Source organism: Etheostoma cragini, chromosome 3 (genome assembly GCF_013103735.1).
Source record: "Etheostoma cragini isolate CJK2018 chromosome 3, CSU_Ecrag_1.0, whole genome shotgun sequence".
In the NCBI taxonomy this organism is placed as follows: domain Eukaryota; kingdom Metazoa; phylum Chordata; class Actinopteri; order Perciformes; family Percidae; genus Etheostoma; species Etheostoma cragini.
Genome location: NC_048409.1, coordinates 12557865 through 12584468, shown reverse-complemented (window position 1 = coordinate 12584468; position 26604 = coordinate 12557865). Strand labels below are relative to the sequence as shown.

The following is a 26604-nucleotide window of genomic DNA, read 5'->3' as shown; positions in this document are numbered from 1 at the left end:
AAAACAATTATGAATGTAAAAAAGCGTGATAGTAAGGCGGATGGAGAGTAAGTTAGACTGGTTTGGAGCAGGGGGGTGTGAGTGAAACAGAAGGAGAGGAAAGAAGAAAACTGTATGCATTGCCTCTAATAACCCATGATTAAGGGGCGGAGTAGCCTAGTGTGCTCTCTCAACCACTCAGCAATTACATTGAGCAGGAGTGCTATTGTATAAAATGTGTGTGTGCACATGCCATACTCATGCACATATATGTGTGTGAATGAGAAGGGGTGTGTGTATGCTGTATTTTATTTTCCCCGGCTCCCCGCGTCTATAGCATGACGTTTGTTTGAAGAAGTTGTTAAGTGAGAACTGTGTGTTTTGACTTGACATTAGTAGATGTGGGAAGTTTGTGCTGCTATTCACATGTCTTCGTAGTGTTTTCTGCACATCAGAGATGCTCACAAGTCTCTGAGCTAGAGTCCAAGCCTCAAGTCTTTAAACTAGAGTCCAAGTCGAGTCTCAAGACTCTGAGCTAGTCTAAGTAAAGTCTCAACGCTTTGAGCTAGAGTCAAAGTTAAGTCTCCAGTCCTTGAGCTAGAGTCTAAGTAAAGTCTCAAGTCTTTTAGCTAGAGTCTCAGTCAAATCTCAGGTCTTTGAGCTAGAGTCCAAGTTAAAAGAGAATTCCGGCCAATGTTTATGTTAATCTTGATTGCTATATATATGCGAGTACTTTTGATTGAAAAGCCCCAACCTAAATCGGTGCCGGCAACACTAAATAGCTGCAGCTACATGTACAAGCTTCCACTGAGCTAAAACAGAAGTTAACGTAGGGTGACCATATTTTGATTTCCAAAAAAAGAGGACACTCGTCCTGGCCTCAAAACACAGGCTTCTCAGAGGTTAATGAACATCAGAGATGGCAAAAGTACTCACTTCCCATAAACCAAGTAGAAGTACCGATAATTGTGTTAAAAAATACTCTGGTAAAAGTAGAAGCACTGATTTATCGTCTTTACTCAAGTAAAAGTAACAAAGTACAGGCTTGGAAATTTACCTAAAGTATAATAATAAAAGTAGCCTTGCGAATGACAAGCTACCTGGACCAGACAGATACTAGAGAACACGCTGAGAAACTAAAGTGGACATGGAAAAAAGGCTCTTTATATGTCATAGCCTACATTTTAAATGTCTGTCTGCCAATTGGCCTGAAACATATAGCTTGTTTATTGTGACAGAGACTGGGACTCTAGGTTAATAAAATTCAGACGGAGTAGCAAGATATGAATTCAAGTGTGATTTTGTGAGAAGTCTGTGTATATTCCTATCCAATTAGATTCAATTTGCGCGCGTGTCCATACTATTCTCTGCTATTCACAATCACACCTGATAGACAAGCTTTTGTTCAAAACTAAAGTAACGAGCCATTTTTGTAAAATGTAAGGAGTAGAAAGTACCGATATTCATGTTAAAATGTAAGGAGTAAAAGTAAAAAGTTGCTAAAAAAAAAGTAAAGTAAAAATATCTGAAAAGTCAACTTGAGTACAGTAACAAAGTATTTGTACTTCAGTACTTCCCATCTCTGATGAACATGCTTTAATATGCCTTAAATAAAAATAACGGATGTAATAACATAAAATAGGTAACGACCTGTAACAAAATAATAGTTCTTTTCAAAAAAATAAATATGGAATAATGTTCTAATTATGACCTATTCTGTGTCAGCTTCAAAATCCAGCTTCAGCTAAATATCTCTGAAAAAGTTTTCAATGTAATAAGATAAGGTTTTTTTGTCCATGTGAGCTTTAAGATCTCTAGTAGCCTACCTTTATTAGACACTGAAACATGTGCTAAATTTGCACACAGTGCACTCCGCCTCCCTCTTGTCTCGACCGGAACGGTACGTGGAAAGTTTTTTTTGCAGTTCAACTGTGAAGCTGAATTTATGCTTTGCACTTTGTGTGCAGTGCTGCACCGCTGTCTGATCTGCTCCCTGTATGTGCGCTTCTTTGTTGCTTCTTTGTTGCGTGACATAATTCTGTAGAGGCAGCCTCTCCAGAATTACGTCACGCAAAAAAAGTATCATATTATTATTGTGTGCAAAGCACAAGTCAATTTAAGTACACTCATAATGGTCCAATGACAAACAGTGAAAACCGGACCTTTTCATTAATTTTTGGACCCGCCCTGGACAGTTTTAAAAAGTGTACATGTCTGGGCAAAAGAAGATGTTTGGTCATCCCAAGTTAACGGGGCAAGTTTTAGAGAGCCTTTGTGCCTCTTAACAGACACACAATGCAATTAATATGTCTGTACAACATGAGAAGGGCCCTTATGTAACATCAAGTCAGTCATTGTTTTAATTCACCTACCTTGTCTTGTTCTTGCCGGTAGCTTGCTTGCCTGGTTAGCTGTTTCAGATAGCTGTTAGCTGCTATTGATAAGTGTGTTCAGCCAGGCTTTTGTTAAAATCATAATGCATCAGTTTTGTGTGTATTTGTCACTTATCCATTTTGTGTGTGATGGATCTGTTGTTGGTGAGTAGGAGTTTTGGCAGTGTTGATCTGTGTGGTAGATTCCTTCGCCGGGTAGGCAGCCTTCTTCCTCGTTTTCCTCGCCTCCCGCAGCAGACGACATTCCCCCGAGCGCCGGGGGGTGTAGTGGGTGTCACCCATGCCTTTGCGGCGACAAAATTGTAGGTTGTTTCCTTCTCAAAAATAGGTAATTCAGCACTGTAGTGGTTATGACAATAACAGTAACTATGTAACTAGGTGGAAGCTTGTACACGTAGCTGCAGCTACTCATTGTTGCCTGCACTGATTCCTTTCGGTTTTTTTTTCTAGTTGACAGCACTCGCATATTTATAGCAATCAAGATTAACATAAAAATTAGCCGGAATTCTCCTTTAGGTCTCATCTCTGTAGTGGTTATAATGAGTGTTGTATAGCTTGATGCGTTTCATCCAGGCTGCTTAGAACACTGCATAGATATTTATAAGGAATTTAAAGTGTTGGGGCCAGCGGGATTTAAATGATTACTGAAGTCTACTACCAAATGTTTGGCAAACAAGCAAACGCTCTCAAACGCTTATCTTTTCATAACACGTCAGGGTTAACCTACCGTAGGTTGTAGCTAAAGCAAGAAACAAGCTTACATTAGATGGCCAATGCTGAGCTAAATATGTTTGCTAATCTATTATAATGCGTTTTCAGGCGCCTGATACCAGTGCAGTCGGCACGCGCAGCAGATACGTTGCGTATTACGTGTTACGTAGGTGGGTTATAGTTTACGCAGGGAGGGGAATAACTTTCCGCTTCAACAGACGTTTCCTCAAAATAAAGATTGTTCCAGAGTCCTGCATCTCGAGTCTTTTGAGGTGTTTGCGTGTGGGTGTAGGTATGTGCTTGTATGAATGTGTGCTCATCATGTCTCTTGATTAAATTAGATGAATTATAACGAGGCCCAGATTAAATCCCCCAGATGTCTTCCCCCCCCCCCCCCCACGCCATCACCTCTGCCGCTCTCCATAGCAACACTGTTCTTCCCCCTACGGATGGGGCTCTAATTAGAGCATCTATTATGGGCTGGCTTTAGCAGGGCAGGGTGGGGTGGAGTGGAGGGATTGGTAGGGGGCACAGGCGGCTGCACAGTGGCTAGTGGGCTAGTAGGCCTAGCAGGCAGACAGACAGACAGACAGACAGACAGACATACAGACAGACAGACAGACAGACAGACAGACAGACAGACAGAGGAAAATCGGTTACCAATCAGGTTGGTTGACAAAATACAGATTCTGAACCATGCATTAAAAAAAAATCTCCCTCCCTCTCCTCTGTATCTTTCTCCTTCCACCTCTTCTCCGTTTACATCATTCACTCTTACATCCTTTCGATGCCCCCAAATCTTCAAATCTGTGTGTCTGCCCACATTCTCCATGTCTTCACATGTGACTTTCTCTCTTTTCTCTATCCTTCACTTATTCACATCTGCCTCAAATCTCTGTCTTCAACTCTTTCTCACCCCGCTCATTTAAACAACCCTCTAACTGTTTTCATTCATCTTTTTTTAAATTTCTATTCCCTCTTTGCCTTCTTCTATCTTCTCTCCATCTACCCTTTATTTCACCCTGTTGCCTGTCCTTGCCTTTATCTCTCCTTTGTTCTCCTTTTCAACATATATTTCCTCGACTTGAGCTGCCTGTTGACTTTCTTTTTTTTTTTTCTTATTTTACTATTTTCCCCTCAATTACCTTATCACTACTACATCTCTATTCGCTCAACCTTTCTCTCTACACATCTTACACCCTATCACTCTCCTTCTTTCACCTCTTTTTGTTACTCTTTTATCCTCTCCTTCTCTCCCTCTCTTAGTTCCTCCACTGATCCAGCCGTTTGACTTTCCACCGACTTCCATTGGTAAATTGATGTACATCGCCTGCGTAGTGTCGTCTGGAGACATGCCCATACGCATCACGTGGCGCAAGGACGGGCAGGAGATTGTGCCCTCCTCGGGCATCACCATCGACACAAAGGAGTTCATGAGCTCCCTCCAGATATCCAAGGTGTCGCTCAGACACAATGGCAACTACACCTGCATTGCCAGCAATGATGCTGCCACTGTCAGCACAGAGAGGCAGCTCACAGTAACAGGTAAGAAAAGGAGTGAGACAAGATAGAAAATAAGATAGGAATGCATTGAAAGGCTTTAAGTGGAAATGAAGGGGATAGTGTAAAAATAACACTGAAGTGATTTAGTATTGCACTTAAATAAAGCAACATTCATTAGACCATCTTTGCCTCATAAAAACTCACATCTTTAAAATGTCACGACCTTCAGGTTGTAGCACAAACTTTCTGTGAAGAGTCATTTTCTCAGACGTGTCAGAGCTTCCAACAAAAGTGATAACTGGCTGTGAAGTCTTGGGACTACTATAGTACTTTGACATGTCGAATCACCAGTGGCGCAAAGTATATTTACTCATGCGCTGTACCTTAGAACAATTTTGAGGTACTTGTACTTAACTTGGGTATTTCAATTATATGGTGCTTTAGTCTTCTACTCCACCACCTTTTATTCCACTACATTTCTTATGTAAACTATATCTACATTACATTTATTTGACAGCTGTAGAAACTTTACTGATTAAGATTTTACATAAAAAATGTAGGTTTATGTAATATAATGGCATGTTTACCAGTAGTTCATCAGTAGTTCCGAACCTTTTTGGCCTGTTATCCTTTATAAAAACAAAAGGACTGTCTTTTTGGGACTCCTTGTGACATTTGAGATTAATTGGTAGTCATTTTATTTGTTTGGGGCTTAAAATATATAGAATAGCATGTAGAATAGTTTAAAAATGTATGTAATGAGGTAGTTACACTATGACCAGCTATATTATGTATATAAGTCATACAGGACAAAAGTACTTTTGCTTTTGATGTAGGACTTTTACTTGTAATTAAATATTTTTACATTGTGTTACTGGTACTTTTAATTAAGTAAATGATCTGAATACTTCTTCCGCCACTGAAAATCATTGGAATGTGCCTTGGCTCCTTCATTTATTCCATTTCATTGTAATGAACACGGCAGATGAAGAGATGCAATTTAGTTTTACAGCAGTGTTGATGATAATGTTCTGACTGAAAAGCTGTTTAATGACCTTGCAGGAAACATTAAATACGGTTCCAGTGTAAGAAAGTACCCAAAATTTAAGTTTTTGTCTTTTATGTACTTCTCCTCTACTTTCCCTAGTGCCTCCACGGTTTGTGGTTCAGCCCAACAATCAGGATGGGATCTATGGGAAGGCTGGGATCCTAAACTGTTCAGTAGATGGATACCCTCCTCCAAAGGTCATGTGGAAGCATGCCAAAGCTGCACTAGGTACATTTTATTCATTATCTATAGCCAATTATCATATCCATAGGTTTGTACTGCCCATAGTAAATTTTATTAAAATGTAGAGATCCTCAGTTACTGTACAATTCGTCATTATCTTCTCTGTCTCTTTCTCTTCAGCGGGTATTGGGAATCCGCAGCAGTACCACCCTGTGCCTCTGACGGGCCGTATTCAGATCATGAGTAACGGCTCTCTGCTCATCAGACATGTCCTGGAGGAGGATCGTGGCTTTTACCTCTGTCAGGCCTCCAATGGCGTTGGCTCAGACATCAGCAAGAGCATGGTCCTCACCGTTAAGAGTGAGTATACAAACTCTCACGGGCTAATGTAGCAGAGTATTACTTTCTCATGGCACAGATGACTGCCGTGAGGCCATCTGGGATGCACCAGTGCTCTAGCTTTATCAGTCTACACCACATGCTCACTAACTGTGTCAAACCAATGAGCCAGCTCGCACTACTCTCCCTGTGCTCTTTGGACTCTCACGTACACATATACAGGCACACTGATAAATTGGTTGAGCAAAGGTCACCATGGATTTAAGAGCAAAACAATAAAGAACAGTGAGAAAGGTGTGTGTGTGTGTGTGTGTGTGTGTGTGTGTGTGGGGGGGGGGGTTGTGTGTGTTTGTGCGTGTGTGCGTGCGTGTGTGGGTTGGTGTGACAGGCATTGACAAAGTGAGCAACTGAGCAATTGATCTTTTGACTCTTGGGATCTGTCTGCACACAATCAAAAACTCTTTGAGCTTAATCATTATCTGCAATCAATTTCTCTCATCCCGCTCTCCCTGTCAGTATGCGAAGCAATGTGAACATGCATGCACATACACACAAACAGACTGTCAATGTCAAGTCGAGCATAATAAGAGGGCAATGTATGTTGAAGCACGCAGTATTATGACCTTACAAAACAGCTATACCCACACAAATGATTTAACACTTAATATCTGACTTCTTTGGACACTTACACTAGGTGCACATAAATACAACCACTAGTTTTGTCGTGTTCTGCACTTACAGGACTTCCTCTCTCCCCCTCTCTCTCCATCCCTCTTTTTCTAGTGTTAGTGTTATTGATTGAACCGTTCCTCTCCTCTGCCTCCCTCAATTCTGTCTGTTTCGCTCAGCGGAGAGGCAAGAAAAGAGGAAAAGAGGGAGGGTGAGATGAATAAGTGATGAAAACAAAACAGCAGAACCTTCCTTAGATCGTTACTGTGTGCGAATGAGTGTGTCGGCTGTAGAAGATTGTGAGTGATTTTGTGTATAGTGTACTAAGAAGGTAGAGTGTATCATCTTTGCCTCTTCATTCAACTAAACCCCAATGTTAACTATTGGAGAATGAGAGAGTAGGTTTATTGACTTTACTTCATTGACCATAGCTCTTCATCACTCTAATGCAATGGAACTCAGCTACTCTGAACTCCACTTTTTTTAACTGCCAGCTGTCCTACCCTTCTCCTCTCTGCTCTTCTTTCTTGTTTTTCAATTAAACCCTTCTTATTATCCACTTACACCTTCTTGTCCATCCCCCTCTCCCGCTTTTATCTGCATCTGTCATCTAATATCCCCCTCATCAATCTGTTTACTGTCACAGTTTCCTCTCATTTGTCTTGACCTTCTCTTCATCTCACACATTTCCCTTCTCCTTCCAGTCCCAGCGATGATCACCAGTCACCCCAACACTACCATGGCTAAGAAGGGTCACTTGAAGGAGCTAAACTGTACAGCCAGGGGAGAATGGCCCATCATCATCCGCTGGGAGAGAGGGGACACTGTCATTGACCCTGACCGCAACCCCCGCTACTCCATTACCACCAGTCCCAATGAGAAGACAGACGAGGTGTTGTCTACACTCAAGGTAAGAAGCTCTTCTATAGGGCAGAGCATCTAATTGATGAAAACAGAAGGCAATGTCTTTATGACTCTAAGTCATTTGACAAATAGTGGCACTAACTTTTCTCTTTTGTCTGTCTGAGCTCTGTTTTTATGAGTCAAGACTAGATTGCTGTATTTCTGTTGTGTGAAATAAATTGTGAGATTGTACAGAGTCTATTATTATATCTGTCAGTGTGTTAGAGGTCGTTGATGGTTGGTCATAACAGTCATAACCCATCTAATTGTTTAACAGCAGTGTTCTCCCCACCACTAAAAATCATCAGTGTGGTAGTGGAGTCCAAAATCCAGTCTCATTTCCTGAAAAGAAAATAATGTTCATCTCCGGGACATCCCTAGGTGCTATACAGCAGTCTAACATATGAGGTAAAAAAAGAATGATGTATCTTTTGAAATTAAACCCACATTTCTGGACATACCAAAAGTCACCATTTCATGATTCTAGTCCACCACATGGTCATGCATTGGTCACAGGTTTACCTGTCCAGTGACTTCTGAGGATGTTGACGTCTCCCACCCGGTTTGATGCGCACAAGAGCGCAGAAGCTTTGTTTGTGTATTTTGCACAAGATTTAAGCTAACTACTGGGGATTTTGTGTTCGTAATTGTGGTTTAATAATGTTCTGAACTAAAATCAGAGACTTCATATGCTGGAACACGTCCCTATTGCATTTAAATGACTGTGGAGGTAGTTATCATCTGAAAGGGAAGGCATCTATAAAGTGTTATAGATTGTATGTAAGCAATTGTGGATTTTAGTGTGCATGTAAATGCATCTACTTGTTAAAGATTATATACTGTGTAAAGAACAGGCAAAACATACTTGAATGAGTTTTGTGCGATTTTGCCAAGGTCTATGAAGATAAACCTTCACCAGCTAAAGTGAAAAGCACAGAGGATTTGTTGTTTTATGTGTTTCAAGCAGTTAGGTGGTAATTGGTACCAAAAAAAAAAATCTTGATTACAAAAATGCACTGTACCACTGGATTGGTGACACTTGCCAATTTGCATCAATCCTACCAATGTAAGTAAGTCAAGTTTTATTTAATATAGCATCTTTCACAGGGTAAAATTGTTCAAAATAAGACACTTAAATACCAAACATACTTGGTCAACTACATCACAAAGCTGTGCTTCACACACAAATATAGAGTTGTTTGTCTCTTGGACATTCCTCTTTCTACCTTTCTCCTTACAGCTCAAACCAGCAGAGCGGGAGGATTCAGTCTTCTTCTCCTGTCATGCCATCAACTCTTACGGAGAAGGACGTGGCCTTATCCAGCTCACTGTGCAAGGTAACCATTTCTGTGCAAATGCATGTACCGTATCTGTATGTACTGTATCGTCTTTTCATGTTGACAGAAGTTACAAGAACCTGCTTTTTTCTCATTCCAACTAAACGTGTCTCTCTTTTGGTGCTACCTTCTCCTGTTTTATATTGCCTTCCTCCCTTTCTCACCTTCCTCTCTTTTGAATTCTCAGAGCCCCCAGACCCTCCAGAGTTGGAGGTGCGAGAAGTGAAAGATCGCAGTATGAATCTCCGTTGGACACAGAGATTTGATGGAAACAGTGTCATTACCTCCTATGATATTGAGTATAAGAACAAGACAGGTAAGTGAAAAAGTGTATTCTTAATTTCACAGAAAATTAATCTGACGTTGGAACAGTAAACTAAGCTGTTGGTGCTTCTTTTCAGTCTTTGAAACCCAACAGAATATGTTGAGATTCAGTATCAAAATACAAAATATAAACTTTAAAAATAAAACATGGCTTAATATTGCGTAAGAGAGAAAATGCATATTGTATTTGTACAGTGTAAAGTGTTTTTTTAAGTCGGAAAATTATGGCAAACTACATAACTTAAAATGTCCCTGTTTTTTGTCAGACACTTGGGAGCTGAAGCACGCCACTCGAAATATCTCCCCCACCAACAATCAGGCCAACATAGTGGACCTCCACCCTGCCTCCGTCTACAGCATCCGCATGTACTCATACAATACAATAGGCAAGAGCGAGGCCAGTAAGGAACTCACTATCAGTACAGAGGAAGCACGTAAGTATCTTGACAGCTCTGCACCAATGTGAATGGGATTAACTATTTAAGGTAACACTTTATAATAACCATCATTAATGGATGGTAAATTGATAATTAATTAATAATTAATCTTTAGTGAATTTTCATTTAACTGTTAGCAAATCGTCATGTTACTGTTAAGCAATTCAATTATATCATTGATAAAATGTTAGTAGTGCTGTAAATTAACTTTATTGATACACACATTATATTCCTCATATACTATATTAGGTATCGGGTAATGATTAAAAAATGTTTGTAAGCCTTTAAGAAACCATTTTTAAAACATCTATAAACATTACATAGATAGATGGACCAGATATATCTAAGAATCGGTTAAGGGTCACTAGTTGGTTTGTAAAACGTCTATTAACATTATCTGGACTTTTGTTAAGTTACGACTGATGTTATTTATAGTTTGTTATTGGTAAGGAAGTGCTTGGTAAAGCAATGATACATTTTTTCCCTTTCATTAAAGTGTACAAAAATAATTAATAATACATCAATATACAGACATGTCAATGTACAGTACTGTACAAAATATTAGGCAAGTGTGAATGTTTACCACAATCAAATACTGATGTGATGTAGATTTTTCTTTTCTGCGTTCCCATTGCATTTTGTACATTTATAAAAATAAACAATCATTATTTATATTTTTGAAAGCCTTCTTAGTTTACAGATTTTTTTTATACCCGCCTAAAATCTTTTGCACAGTACTGTATATATATATATATATATATATATATATATATATATATATATATATACAGTATATACTGTATATACACATATATATGCACAAACATATTATAAAGTTGTGCTCAAAAGTTTGCATACCCTTGAGGAATATTTAAAATATATACCATTTGTAAAGAAAACATGAGTGAACAGGCCAATCACAAGTCTGTTATCTGTTATGGGATTCACATTGAACTGTAGCTCCTAACAGAATGGCACAATCATAAAACAAAACATTGCAACAAAGAAAAAAATGAACCGACCACAGTTTAAAGGTCTACAGACCCTTAGTTCTTAATACTGTGTATTGCCACCTTTAACATCAATGACAGCGTGCAGTCTTTTGTAATAGTTGTCTACGAGGCCCTGAATTCTTGCAGGTGGTATAGCTGCCCATTCATCTTGGCAAAATGCCTCCAGTTCATGCAATGTCTTTGGTTGTCTTGCATGAACCGCACATTTGAGATCTCCCCAAATTGGCTCAATGAAATTAAGGTCAGGAGACTGTGGTGGTCGCTCCAGAACCTTCAACTTTTTCTGCTGGAACCACTGGACGGTCAACTTGGCCTTGTGCTTGGGGTCATTGTCTAAGAGCGTCCCATGCGCAGCTTCCGTGCAGAAGAATGCAAATTGTCTGCCAGTGTTTTCTGATAACATGCTTCATTTATCTTGCCATCAATCTTCACAAGACTTCCTGTGCGTTTAGAGCTCACACACCCCCACAACATCAGTGAGCCACCACCATGCTTCATGGTGGGGATGGTATTCTGTTCACTATAGACTTTGTTGACCCATCTCCAAACATATCGCTTATAGTTGTGACAATAAAGCTCTATTTTGATCTAGTCCCTCCAAATTACAGTTTGCCAGAAGCTGTGAGGCGCGTCAAGGTGTTTTCGGACATATTGTAACCAGGCTTTTTTGTGGCATTGACGCAGTAAATACTTCTTTCTGGCAACTCGACCACACAGCTCATTTTTGTTCAAGTACCGTCGTATTGTGCTCCTTGCAACAACCACACCATCTTTTTCCAGAGCAGCCTGTATTTCCATGATGTTACCTGTGGGTTCTTCTTTGCATCCCGAACAATTCTTCCTGCAGTTTTGGCTGAAATCTTTCTTGGTCCTCCTGACATTGGTTTGCTATTGAGAGATCCAAGAATTTTCCACTTCTTAGTAAGTGATTGAACAGTACTGACTGGCATTTGCAAGGCTTTGGATATCTTTTTATATCCTTTTCCATCTTTATAAAGTTCCAATACCTTGTTACGCAGGTCTTTTGACAGTTCTTTTCTGCTCCCTATGGCTTAATACCGAGCCTGCTTAGTGCATCCAAGTGAGAGCTCACAAACTCATGGACTATTAATGCACATACACTAATTGCAATTTACAAAGCCACAGTTGTGGGAAGTAACCTTCAATTGCCATTTTCACCTGTGTGTGTCACTTTGTGTGCCTGTAACAAGGCCAAACATTCAAAGGTATGTCAACTTTTGATCAGGCCATTTGAGTTATTTCTGGTATAAACATGGTTTAAAAAGCAGCCAAACAACTATGTAAAAAGATATGTCTTCATATGATCACTATGCTTGAATCAACGATAGTTATTTTATATGATGAGTCATATTTTCAAAATGTACGCCAACATTTCTAAATGTATGCCAGGGTATAAAAACTAATGAGCTGTGTATGTGTGTGTGTGTATATATATATATATATATGTATAATTTTTTTTATATCTTGCAACTTTATAATAAACATCCAGACACTCTTTATAGAGGGTTTACAAACCAACTAATTACCCTTATCAAAGTGTTAGAAATATCTGGTCCATCTATCTATATAATGTTAAAAGATGTTTTAAAAATGGTTTCTTAAAGGCTTACAAATATGTTTTAATCATTACTCAATACCTTATATAGTATATGAGGGATATAATGGTTGTAATAATGAATTTAATTTACAGCCCCACTGATATTTTATTAATCATAATTAACTTGTTTGTTAACAGTAAAATGACGGTTTGCTAACGGTTAAATGACAATTAATTAAAGAATAATTAACTATCAATTTACCATCTATTAATGATGGTTTTTATAAAGTGTTTTTGTTATTAAAATTCCATCTCAATGAAACTGAGAAAAACGTCTTTGAAAGTTGTAGATCAGAATAATTTTGTTCTGTGAGAGACATAAAAGGTGCACAATGTTTTTTTGACAGTAGCAAAATGCCTCTGCCTCAACCCCTGTGACTCTCTCTGCAGAGCCTGATGGTCCTCCCATGGAGGTGATTCTTCAGCCAGTGACCTCTCAGAGTATCAGGGTCACCTGGAAGGTAAAGTATTAGAATTTTCTGCCTTCTGAACGGCTATGTACTTCCTCGTAAACAATTAATTTGTGTAACATTTCCTTATCTGACGTAATAATTTGTTTGCCGCTTGCAAAGTAATCGAATAATTATTGGCCATTATTCCTTTTCAGAGCTTTTAGTTTGTGGAGGTGGTTAAACATTCATGCACTATATGAATAAATGATATCAGTACTGTATTCCTGTTTTCCATTCTCCAGGCTCCCAGGAAGGAGCTGCAGAACGGGGTGATCCGGGGTTACCAGATCGGTTACAGAGAGAACGGCCCGGGCAGTAACGGCCAGTACAGCATTGTGGAGATGAAGGCCACTGGAGACAGTGAGGTCTACACCCTGGACAACCTGAAAAAGTTTGCCCAGTATGGTGTGGTTGTCCAGGCCTTCAATAGAGCCGGCACAGGGCCCTCTAGTTCAGAGATCAATGCTACAACACTGGAAGATGGTGAGGACCACCACAAACAGCAACAATACTGCACAACATATCTCAGCATGTATGAAAAAGGGTTTTTTAGCTTCTTGTTCTGTTCATAAAGTATAAATTTGGGCTTGTGACCATCAGCAATAAGGTTAAGACGTTAAGCAGCATGGTGGACAGTGGAAGAGTAAACTTTAAAGTATCACCAGCTGTCTGCTTTGGCTTTGATTGACATATTGACTGGATTTTTTCTGTAACCATTTTTTTTTTTTTTTGCTGTCTCACTGTCCCATCTATGTCAAAGCTTGCCATGCTTTGTAACCTAAAATTACTATATTCCCTCTCTTTCCTTTAAAAGACTGAATGTTAGCTGTTGCAACTCAAGTGCTTTTAACAATACCAAGGACACACATATAGTCTCATAGACACATCCAGCAGGGCTGCAGCTAAGATTTAGTGATCCCTGTACAGTGAGACAAGTAGATACTGAAATGTTGAGTGAATAAATGAGCAAATGACTGAATGAACTACACAAGCACTTAGATAGATGAAACATCTTAACAATGTCCAGACATTTTGCATCTGGCTGTGAGTCTGAAAATTCACATAAAGAGAGGCAATACATGACATACGTATGCCAGATTTGTTTCATTCAGGTAATTGCAGTAGTAATTAGCAATAACCACTGCAATTTTTAAGAAATTAAATAAAGAAGCCAACTCCTTGGTGGAAGTATCGAAAGGAGTCAATATCCATATTTTGCTTTGCTAGACAAAAACAAAAACATAGGTGATCACAAATCCAATAGTTCCTTAACAATATGAATGGGCAAGAATGTATGTGAAGTTGAAGGTAGTGTTGTGGAAGAGATGGAAGGGCCTGGAGTGAAGCACTAGGAGAATAGATTACTGCATTTAATTTAGTTTGTGGATCAGACATCCAAAGGCTATAATTTACTAATGTTGCTTTTGCTTTTATTCATTTCTTGTAAAGCTATATTTTCTGCAGCATTGATTGAATTTTGGCGTCTAACAAGCTGATATATGTTAACAACACACTCATAAATGCATCTTGAAAAGAAAAGTAAAGTGAAGACTTATATATATATATATAACAAATATTGCTCTTCTTGTACTCTTTATTCTGTAGTGTTGAGCTGCAGTTAATTCAATTATTACAGTCATATTTTTCCGCCTCTCTCAATCTCTATCATATGTCAAATTTCTTTTTTCTCCCCATCCAAACAAATACACACACACACACACACACACACACACACACACACACATATATATGTATGTCACATGCATACATGTCCACCCAGTGAACAATTGGCTGAACCCCATTGGTCCAGAGCAGATAGAGCCCTCCAGTTCTTCCCTATGGCTGTCACCGTGGCGACAGTGATATTGATGGCCATTATGATAATAGTGATAACAACAAGCATACTAAAAATAATTATAATTAGCTTGTCTCTCTGTCTGTCTCTCTCTCTCGTTCCCTCCGCTGCTTCCTGCTGTAATTATCTACAGCTGAGCGCATTGTCTCTCTGCTCCCTCTTTTCATCTTTTTCTGCTTTTCCCTTGCTCCCCTTGCTTTTAACTCTCTTCCTCTCTTCTTCCTCTCCCCCTTATCCCCATCTTCTCCTCCCTATAGCCCCAGTCCAAAACCGCCTTTCATTATGTTCCTGTATTCTCTTTTTTTCCCTCAAAACATATGCACATTTTTTTGTAAGGTTATTTCATACATCAACTTCAGCACTAATCTAATATACTTTTTTCTTTACCCCTTATGTATCAGCTTTCTTCATCTGTTTAACCCTACAGAAGCTAAAACGCTGACAATTTGCAGGCCCTTGAACCGGCTCATATTTTTGTTTACATCCTTTTACGTCCTTGCATCCCTTCTCGTAAAGGTGTGACTGTGAAGAAAGGACCTATGTTTTGTTGCCTTCCAATTATTTAGCCTAAAGATTTTTTCGTGCAAAACCCTGTTTTCAGTTTTTTAATCCTTCTTTCTTTTTTGGCTCCCTTCCTCCGTCCTCCTCCCCACCTTCTCTCTCCTCACCAGCTGCAGAAGAATTCCCTGGTGGACTTGGCCCAATCTCTCTCTTTCATTGCTCTCTGTCTTTCACTCGGCTCTCTTCCTCTCTTCCTGCCCCTCCTTTTCTCACAAGTTGACTTCTGTTCATCTTCAACAGTGTGTGTTATTCAAAGCGTGAAAGACTAATGGTCAGCGGTAGCCAATAGAAGAGACACCTGGACTGGCGGGGACAGAACGAGGCTTGTACGGAGAAAGAGAGATGGTGGTTGTAGAGTTGGTCCTATACATCAGGCTGGACGCATGTCCTGAGATTTTTATCTATCGCTAGCCTGTTTACTTGCTTCAGGTTTAATATGGAAAGGGTTCAGAGAGGGTTTATTTATTTATCGGCTAGCCAATGCACTCCCAATGTAGAGCAGACAGTGGCACCGCTTGCTTTTGCTATAAAATTATCTAAATTTTTTACAACTAAACCTCTTAAACCACACTGACCATGCGATCGACCAGTCACTACAAACTCATTTTCAAAATCTTGGAAAAATGTGACTAAAATATAGTAAAAAGCCATGTATTTGTTAGAATGGTGCAGCCAGTTAAAATTTTGTCTTGGCTTTGAATGGATGTTTACCAATCTTAAAGCTACTAAAAGAGGAAATGAAAAACCCTGGAAGTACCCTGGAAATACAGTTTTCGAGAGAGCACAATTTGACGCGACCTAAATTAAGAATTCCAATATGTTATGTCCATGGCCAGATTCAATCAGTATTTGTGAAGATGAGCTACTTTCTCTCTCAAAGCCAGAAACCAGAGAAGTAAGTCTCAAACTTGTGAGGTCGTCAACTATGAAGTAACAATGAATAGGAGACCGATTTTGTGGACCCACATAACATTTGTCTTCTTTTTTATACCCAAATGAGCTTTATTCTAGTGTCATGTTCTCATTTAGAAACAGAAAATCTACCCATATGCTTAGAACCATAGAAATAGAAGGAGTAGAAAGGACATTTTGATTCAAATCAATGTAATACGATGGTCACAGACGCAAGCATTAATATGTGCATATCAGACATTTTGTATAAACTGACTTGCGGCAAATCGCTGACTCACTGAGGTGAGGTTATATAGTAACGACCAAATAAGTAATAACATTACAAAAAAAAGAGAGCCAGACGCTAAATTTGTCAAATTTAACAACTAAATGCTTCATCCACACACTCTTGTCACAGCGTAGGAAAGCAAAGTGCAATCGCCAGATGAGTGAAAACTTTGGCTCATTTTGTGTAACCAGTGTAACATGAAAGCATGACGGAAGCTTACTAGCTAGCTTGCTATTCCGTCAACAGCTAGCTGTTGAACAGCTGCATGCTGGGTCTAACGGCCCATCGCCTTACTCCTCTCCGCTCCGGAGACTGTCTTTGCAGCTGCGGCCCCACTGGCATGGGATGTCACCATGACAGCATTTTCTTTTGCACTAATACCTGAGTAAAAAAACAGTGAAGCAATCAATGTCCTTTCTACTCATGATATTTTTATGCTCAGCGCATTCCCCTGGGTGATTTCAGTGTCATCTATAACATCCTTACTAATGCATTGTCTTTGGAGCAGCATCACAAGTTTGAGTTTTAGTACTTTTAGATTTGGGAGAGTTATTCAGATTTACTAATATTTTTGACTTTCTTAGATCCTAGAAATAGTTCCTATTTAAACCTCTCTGACTTGACATGGAGGACCTGATCCTAAAGTTCCCAAAGATACCTGAAAAAGAAAAAAAACATTCTAGATATTAGGTTTTTATAATTTCAACCACTAAAAACATCATGAAGCTTCAGTGAACAGCTGGAACAAAGTGATAGATAAGATATGTTTTATATTGTTACAGTGTGGAATAAGATTGTTTGGAAGGGGTTCAAATAAACTGAATTTTAAGGGATTAAAGAATTCCTTTATTTGCTCTGTTTTGTCTATGTTTAGCTTTGTCATAAAACAGTGTGATGGTTTCTCAGCCTTCAATGAACAGACCTTCTTATTGCATTAAACTGTAACATCCAACATACAAGGTTAGATTACTGAAGATTCATTGCTAAGATAACTTATCTTAGCTTTTCTCTCTCCCTCTTCTTTTCTTTTTCAGTGCCTAGCCAGCCTCCCCAAAATGTGCGCGCCATTTCTGTAACATCAGACGAGGCCGTGATCACGTGGGCTGAACCTCCCAGGATGACACTGCATGGCGTATTGAAAGGCTACCGTGTTGTGTTCTGGGCTGTCTTTCCGGATGGAGGTATGTTGAGTGTATCTGTCTTCTTACTGTAGACACAATGACTAGTAACTGCTCATCCCTTGGTCTGAACACGTCTTTTGTCCTTTTGTGTCTCAGAATGGGGTGAGATGCAAAACATAACAACCACCAAGGAGCAGGTGGAGCTCAAAGGCCTGGAGAAGTTCACCAACTACAGCAACCAGGTTCTGGCCTACACCCAGGCTGGAGATGGGGTCCGGAGCAACGTCCTGTACATCCAAACCCGTGAAGACTGTAAGTCCACATTTTAGTGGATCTTTTCACACAGATAAACCAAATAATTAACAGACCTATGTGGAATTTGCTTTGACCACATCTTTGGGGCAGGTCTAAGGGGCTTTGTTCCTAACTTTAGGCTGCATTGTGGGAGGTAGAGAGCCAGGCGGGTAGAGGAGGTCTTTGTAACGTTGAGGTTGCTGATTAAAACCTCTGTGCTTTAATGTGCCATTACCAGTGCTAATGAGAATTAAGAAGCCAGGAAGTGTGTGTGGTTAAGGAGCCTAAGGGTGTGGGTCTGTGCATGTGAATATGCGGAAGTTTTGGGGGGGGTTAAGTGTGTGTTTGCATGTGCAAATTGTTCAGTATGGTGTGCGTGTATGTGTGCATGTGTGTGTACATGCGCTATTGTTTGTGTGCAAGTCTAGCTTAGCACCCAGCACAAGGAGAGGGATTAATTCTTTGTGGCTTAGAGAGAATTAATTTTGTGCTTACACTGGCGGGCTGTGGATTACATCCGTATCCACCTCTCCTCTCCCTCCCTGGGGCCAGGCAGAGGAGGAGGCAGGCATCTGAGATGGAGAAAATGAGGGGTAAGAGGGAGCGCAGGAGAAAGAAGAAGGGGGGGAAAGGGAGAGATTCTAAGAAGTGTCATTTCAGAAAGGCCTTTATTCTTTCTCCCTCACTATATCTCCATTTTACATTTTATGAGCTGGCCTCACTAGAACAGCTCTTCAAATATGTGTGCTGATTAAGTCTTTGAGTGTGTGCGAGTGTGTGTGCTTTTTGGGGGCAAGCTGAGTGTCTCTTTTGCCCTGATGCGGGTTGACACTGTGTCCAGGGGCAACCTCCTCACATACGTTCACTGCTCTCTGTCTCTCCCTTCCCTTTGCCCTCAGTGTGTCTGCAGCATATGGAAAAGTGTTTAGAGTGGAATTGTGCAAACAGACAATTCTCAGCTTTCCTTTCTCTGTCTGTCTCTTAGACAAAAAAATAGTAGACAGTAAGCATAGGAGCAAAGAATACTGAAATTCATTATGAAGTTATTTTTCTTGCTTTTTCCAAGGGGCGCCACACCCTGAGGGCCACAGCATTCGGTCCCTTTGAATATGTGCATATGGGTTTATTTGTGGATTTAACGTTAAAGGGATGTTGGCTTTAAACTACTGCATGTTGTGTGATTTTCTCAGGATGTTCTAAAAAGAACAATTACAACAAAATAAGCCATGAATAAATCACTGGCTTCAGTACACCATGCTAAGACTTAAGCATACTTGAGTTGTATTATTTCATTATCCTGATATTCAGAGTAAAAAGTAAAAGTTAAAGTGGCTGGTCAAAGAATCATTAATGCACAATGAGATGTCCATGTGGCAGCATGATACATGAGCGAAGAAGGGTGACAGTGTGCACGTCCAACCCCAGTTGAGTACAGGTTCAGGACAAAAGCAACAAACAAAAGGAAACTTAAGAAATGTGCATTAATTCCTCTGCCAATCATTTTCTCAATTAACTGTACACTTAAGGAAGTCGCTTTGGATAAAAACGTCCGCATGACAATGTAATGTAACATGGCAAGCTAAATTTCCCAATAAATCATAAATGCTGATCAAAATGTATCTTATGGCAGCTTGCAATATTTCAAACAATACGTGAGGCACAGTTGAAAAATGACAAAACTATAAGATGTCCTTCAACAAAGTATTGTTTTTTTTTCCAACAAGACACCTCAGGTGTATTATAACTATTATTTCATATTCATGGAAACAAGAGGAAGGCTGTTTTCATTAAATTATAATGAGTACCTGCATGTGACATTGTGACATGTGGCATTGTTTCACCATTTAACAAGTCATTTTTTGTTGTTTGTTTGCTAAAGATTTGTCTTGAAAGGTGAAAAAACAAATGGTGGGCTGCTGCATATGGAGGATTGTATTGGTTCTTAACGTGTTAGCTAGCCACATAGCCAGTGGGTTGTTTTCACTAGCAATGCTCTCTGCAGTATCTCCAATATGTCTAGTGGGTGTTTTGTAATTCAACAGGCAACAACAATCTAGCAGAAAAATCAGTGTACTGTACACTTTATATAGCTATTCAGTTTGCTGTACAAGCAAAGACAAATACCTGGTTCACATTTTAATCTGCCTTCCATTTCTTTCTTTGCCCCCCTTTATGATTCAGACCCAGGACCCCCAGCTGGCATCAAAGCTGTGCCCTCCTCCGCCAGCAGTGTTGTAGTGTCCTGGTTACCTCCTCACAAGCCAAATGGAATCATCCGCAAGTACACCATATATTGCTCCAGCCCCGGGTCAGGCCAACCGGTGAGAGGGGTGCAGAAAGTTTCAGGATGGGGAAATAATGAAAAAGGGGGAAGGGGGCCATCTAAACATGGCTTGTCATGAAGGGGAACTGATCCTTTATTTATGCAGAATACAGCTTCTGTTACAAATTTGATATGATAAGACAGAAGAAATTGATTTAATTATTAACATTGTTCTGCATTTGTGTGCAAAATTGTTTGTAGACGTGTGTGTGTGTGTGTGTGTGTGTGTGTGTCTCAAGTTGTGTGTGGTCTAGTGCTGCAGTCTCAGCAAGATGTGCATGTGAAACGAGCTCTCCTCATACCGCAGTGTGTGTGTGTGCAAGCTCACCCTCATTTGCATATCTGCGTCTCATCACGTTGCCAAGACAACCTCATCTGTTCATCAACGAGGGCAGAAAACAAGCCGACAGCAAACACACACTCTCACTTACATAGAGACACACACACACACACACACACACACACACACACACACACACTCATAAATGTATCACGCCATGCGTATAAAGGACCATATATTTATACACAACTCATGTTTTTATGACTGTGAATTCAAAAGCAAGACTTATATCCTGCTTACAAACACACACACACACACACACACACACACACACACACACACGTCATACATGTACCAATCTAAAATATACATGCATTTTCTCCTTAGTCTCCCTCATTCACAAATCCCTCTCTATCTATCTATCCATCTATCTATCTATCCATCTATCTATCTATCTATCTATCTATCTATCTATCTATCTATCTATCTATCTATCTATCTATCTATCTCTTTTCTTTCTCTTTCTGTCTTTCTGTCTTTCTCTCTCTCTTTGAAGCCCCCCATGCAGAGTTTGGGATGATTACTATGTAAATGAGTGCAACTGGAGAGAAGAAAGGAGGGATGGGGGGGGTCAGACACACCGCGCAGGGAGTACTTTTGTTCCTCTTTTCATTATCTCATTCTATCGTTCCCCGGATCACCGCTATCTCCACGCCGGAGGAATATTTTAATATCCGTTACAGCAACACACACTTTGCCACTCCTCCCTCCCTTTCTCCCAACATCTACCCAACCATCCATCCATCCATCCATCCATTCCTCCGCCTGCAGTGGAGCCTATAGAAACAAATGCACAGAGAGGAGAAGAAGAAGACATTGATATACAGTACGTGAGAGAGTCAGGGGGAGAAATGCAGAGAGGAGGTAAAACAGAGGGGGGTACTGGTGAATAGATGAGAGGAAAAGCAAGGAGTGGCCCCACAGATGACAGGGCAATGTGGAGAGGGGCAAGGAAATGAAGATAGGGATAAAGAGTGATGGCAGGAGGCAAAGGGAAGGATGGCACAGTGGGGTAAAGGATAGGCAGAGAGGAAAGTACATAAAGGACGGAGACAAGAAGAATGTATGATGAACGGGAAACACAGGGAAGTCATAAAAAACCCAGTGGATTCCTCCATGACGGCCTGCTCACAAATGTGAAAAACAATATGAATACTGGAATCTATTTGCCAAGAATAAACCGTTTCTGCAAACGACAGCCCAGCAGGCTAGGACAGAGCTCAGCAACACTGCAGTGTCTTTGCAGGTTTTACAGGTTTTCTGTGTTTACTGACTTCATTTAATACTTGTATTGCAGTCTTCATTTCACCTTTGTATGAGTGGCTGTCAGTCAGAAATGTAAGTCAGTGTCAAACTGTAGTAAAACATGTGATTTAGAGGGTGGCAGTGTGTGGTAGGTGCTACCTTGCAGTGTGTGTGCACAATTTGTGGCTGTGTTTTATTTATTTGTATTCTTCTATTTACCAGCACAGTAACAGACAGAGCTGCTGAGGTTGTGTGTGTGTGTGTGTGTGTGTGTGTGTTTTTGTGTGTGTGTGTGTGTGTGTGTGAGTGTGTGTTGTACCTGGGTGTTGGGTTACCTGAAGAGTATATGAAGAGTAGGAGTTGAGGGAATAAGGGATTGGTTAGTAGGTGAACAGTGACATGCAGGCAGTAAATACGAGTTTGTGTGTGTGTTGAAGGGTCAGTGATGTGTATATGTCTAGACAGCAGACACATGGCTGGGTTAAACACACTGCAATTACACATCCACCTCCAGGTCATCCATGCCACTGTATGTGTGTCAGTATATTTGTGCATCTCTCCTCTCCTCTCCTCTCCACTCCTCTCCTCTCCATCATTACTGATGCCTGCAGTAGATAAGCCTCATTAGTGTATGACTGTTCGTAATATCTCTGACTGACTCATTTCTCTTACCCCCTTTGTCTTCCTCTGTCTCATATCTGTTTGCCCTCCCTGAGGAGAACAGAGGAGTGGGCTTCACTCCCCCTAATCCAACCTTGTCTTCTCTATCTCCTCCAGCCTCACATCCTCCAGCCTCATATCCTCCCTCTCTCCAGCTCTATCCTTCCACACCGTTTTTTTTGTTGCCTTATCAAAAAATAACATGGCCAAGACCCTCTGTACCTTCATCCTCCTCTCTTTTCCTGTAGTTCTGACTCTAAATGATGGTTTTTGAACACCATCAAAAAATAGTAAAACTATTTTAGGCCACTTGCAGATTTGTTGATTTTAATAATAATAATTATTATTTTTATTAATATTAGTTTTTTTATTTAATTTAATTTTTTTAAATAACATGTTCCTATTAAAGTCTTTACATTATATAATATTGCATGTTTGGATTGTGTTCAGCTCTGTAGTATAAAACATATTGCGCCTGCACTCCCTCCGATATTAAATCTTTCCATTCTGCTCTCCCCAGCTGCCCAGTGAGTATGAAGCCAATCCAGAGCAGCTGTTCTACAGAATCACTCACCTTAACCACCGGCAGCAGTACCTGATCTGGGCTGCAGCCGTCACAACTGCAGGCCGGGGCAACTTCAGCGACAAGGTCACTGTGGAGCCAGCAGCCAAGGGTGAGTCCCTGAATATGATTCATAAAAAGAGACATACAGTGGAGACGTTGGATCCACTGGCAGGTCAAAAGACGTCTAGGGGTCTTGGATAAAAGTGCGCAAAATTTTGGTTTAAAAGCCATCACGGTTACATTTAAGGATTGTTTCAACATTATTTAAAGGGGACGTGTGCACATATTGATCACATCATAGTCTGTTTATATAAAACCATTTGCGTTACCAGAGGATGGTGATGTAACTTGAGTCATTGTAAGTTGGGGTTGAAGACTACAAGTATAAAAATTTAGATAGAGCTTACCAAACCTCTGTAGCCCACTCCTCATCTCTGTTGGAGGATAATGACTTAGGCTTTGTTAGCCACTACTAGCACAACACACCAGAGTCTCTGACCTAACTGTCATAGTCAAATTGCATTGTGGGCAATTTAGTCGGGAGGTTTTCACAATGAGTAGGAATGTGTGGAATATAAAGACAATATATTGTTATCTGTCGCAACAGTTTAGTTGGCTACTAATTGGCTGTATTACAATCTGTATTTTCAGCTTTCACATTAAAACGTAATTGAAATGTAGTTGAAAGTTTACGTATTTAAAAAACTTTAACTTTTGACAATTTGGCCAGATTTTAACCAGTAAAGCTGAAAGCCTTTTTAACTGCCATCACCAGAGATGTTCCAATACTGATACCAGTTTTGGTATCCCCTCCAATACTGCCTAAAACGCTGGTATCAGTTTTGGGAAGTGTTGAAGTTCATGCACCGTTCCGGTACCACATAATAAAGCTCTTGAGGAAATCTACGTTAAAGTAGTTTATTTATGTTCTTTTTCCGTTTAAACTGACTGTCAAACAAAGAAAGCTCTGTGGTGTTCATTGTTTGTGTTTGTTCATGTTTCACAAAGAGTTTAACCTGAGCCAGAACAACAACAAAGATATTAATCATATCACATCCATACAAGGATAGTAGTATACACTTGTTAAAACATTATAAAATATTTGACACACTTGAATCAGATCAGTAGTCTGTATATCACGAAGAGTAGAATCGGAATCACGAAACAAAAATTGATATTGGACCATCTCTACAAATCACAATATCAGTGGTCCTTGTTTTCTTCTGGTGCTTGTTCCGCTCTCTCTTTCTCTCTCTCTCTCTCTCTCTCTCTCTCTCTTTCTCTCTCTCTCTCTCTCTCTCTCTCTCTCTCTCTCTCTCTTGTTCTCTTTCTCTCTGCCATCTTTCTCGCTCTTAGGAACTGTTACAACACTGATACTATTCAAGTAGTATCCCTTTTTTTCAAAAGTTTTTAAAGGATGTTTTGCTATCTCTCATGTTTCTGTGAATCATTTGGATGATATCCCTCTTACTCTGTGGCTTCCTCTATACAACTCCTCTGCATATTTTTTGACCTCTCCTGTTTATGTGTTTATGAGCATGTGCTATTGATTTCAGAGTTCAGAGGGCACCAAATAAACTGGCCTATATCAGGGAAATGATAAGAGGGGGAGCAAAAGGGAGGACAGCAGCTGGAGGTAAAAAAAAAAGAGAGAGAAAATGTCACGACAACTAAACACAACACAGAGGCAGAGTTTAAGAAAATGAAGAGGGCGAGTAAATCAATACGCTTTGGATTAAAAGAAAGGAAGAATAAGGGAGTAAGAATGAATAGAGTGCACTTCCCACCATGTTATCCTTTCCTGTATCTATTTGTTCCTTTGACTGTTGGGTGCAAAGGTTTGAGAGTGTATGTGTGTGTGCGCTCGTAAGGGTGGATGCGTCAGCTGATCGACAGCTTTAAAAGGCAGTGTCCTCGAGGCTTGCCCACTCAATACTTCATTCAACCTTAACATAAGTGCACTAGAGTACTTGCATTAAGACGCCAAGCTTGGGAAAGAAAGAGAGACAGAGAGAACGAGTGGGGGGAGTGACAGAGAGGGTTATGTGCCTGAATGGATGGATACATTTTTCATATCCTCTTTACTCAATGTATCTCTTATATTCATATTCATATGCTATTCTCTGGTGGACAGTGCCACATTTAACACAGATTTCCTTTCCACAAAGTGTGAATACCTTGCACACTCCTGTTTATTGAAAGAATCCAAAACAGAACAAAAATCCATTGCATATCAACAATTACATTTCTGTATTGACTCAACACATTCTGAAACATCAACAGCATTTGTTTATCCAGTTTGAAAATTGTTTATTTGGAAATGGCAAGATTAACTGATTGGTACATATTAATTAAGCTTTTCCTTTCCTGTTACAGTGTTACTGAATAGCTCTAAGGGTGTTTCCATACTACTTTCACTTAACATGCCTCTCTTCATCCTCCACCAGCCCCAGCTAAGATCCTGTCATTTGGGGGCACAGTGACCACTCCCTGGATGAAGGAGGTACGACTGCCCTGTAGCTCAGTAGGAGAACCAACACCTACTATAAAATGGACCAAAGATAGGTGAGAATCGTCCACAGAAATAAATTATTTTTAAGCATCTCAGTTGGTTAAGTCAGTTATCTTTTGCAGACGCTTATGTGCCAATATGCTGGAATAATAAAAAAAATGCTATGCATCTCTCTAACCCAAATATATCCTGTTGATCTCATGTTTCTGGAAAATTTTGCAGCCTCCTGTTAACAAAAAAAAAAATCTCTTTCACAATCTAATAAAAATCTTTGGTGACGCCCTCCCATGATTCTCTCTATCTCGCTTTGCTAGTGAGGACACAGCTATCCCAGTGTCTCTAGATGGCCAGCGTCTCATTCTGGCCAATGGGACACTGGTGCTGCGCTCTGTCAAAGCGGAAGATTCTGGTTACTACACCTGCACAGCCACCAACACTCTGGGCTTTGACACTATCATTGTCAACCTTTTGGTTCAAGGTACGGAAATGGCAATAACTTTTCAGTACCTTTCATGCTGTTTCATTTAGTCCACTCAGCTATGGTCGCACCTCACTTCTAGGTCTGCTGTTCTTGCTGACAATGAGAAACAATGATACATTTTTTACCTCCTCAAAAGTATCACTAATATTTAAGTATTATTAAGCTGTTAACTCTTTGTGTGTCTGTTCCTCAGTCCCTCCAGACCAGCCTCGTCTAACCGTCTCCACCACCTCCACCTCCTCCATCACTCTGGCCTGGATACCAGGAGACAACGGAGGCAGCTCTATCAGAGGTACATGGCCCTGCACAGCAAAGCTCTCTTTCTGTATACTCTCATCTCTTTCTTCTTGTCTGTTGCCAATGTGTCTAAAGGTACACAGAGTGTCGCTTGAGGTCATGAAGTTGGGTTTATTCACAAATTGTGAATGAATGAAAAATATGTCATTTGACCTTTGATCTTAGTTCACCCTCTGTCTGTCTTATCTTTCTATTTTATCTGGCACATTGTTAGTTTGCATGCTGATCTATTAGTTTATTGTTTGGCCCCCTGGATGTATG

General features: G+C 40.1%; 1 protein-coding gene across 1 annotated transcript in view; it reads left to right on the top strand.

Moving 5' to 3' along the window:
- LOC117942439 (Down syndrome cell adhesion molecule-like protein 1 homolog) overlaps nucleotides 1–26604 on the top strand; it is a 106738-nt gene that overhangs the window by 70309 nt on the left and 9825 nt on the right. The window contains exons 10-25 of the mRNA XM_034867895.1: nucleotides 4350–4628; nucleotides 5734–5862; nucleotides 5998–6177; nucleotides 7530–7735; nucleotides 8969–9065; nucleotides 9253–9381; nucleotides 9656–9823; nucleotides 12848–12918; nucleotides 13152–13392; nucleotides 17540–17686; nucleotides 17783–17938; nucleotides 20102–20241; nucleotides 23009–23162; nucleotides 25501–25618; nucleotides 25880–26043; nucleotides 26240–26338. Of these exons, the coding sequence (XP_034723786.1) occupies nucleotides 4350–4628; nucleotides 5734–5862; nucleotides 5998–6177; nucleotides 7530–7735; nucleotides 8969–9065; nucleotides 9253–9381; nucleotides 9656–9823; nucleotides 12848–12918; nucleotides 13152–13392; nucleotides 17540–17686; nucleotides 17783–17938; nucleotides 20102–20241; nucleotides 23009–23162; nucleotides 25501–25618; nucleotides 25880–26043; nucleotides 26240–26338 (2478 nt within the window). The remainder of the gene's footprint in view (nucleotides 1–4349; nucleotides 4629–5733; nucleotides 5863–5997; nucleotides 6178–7529; nucleotides 7736–8968; nucleotides 9066–9252; nucleotides 9382–9655; nucleotides 9824–12847; nucleotides 12919–13151; nucleotides 13393–17539; nucleotides 17687–17782; nucleotides 17939–20101; nucleotides 20242–23008; nucleotides 23163–25500; nucleotides 25619–25879; nucleotides 26044–26239; nucleotides 26339–26604) is intronic.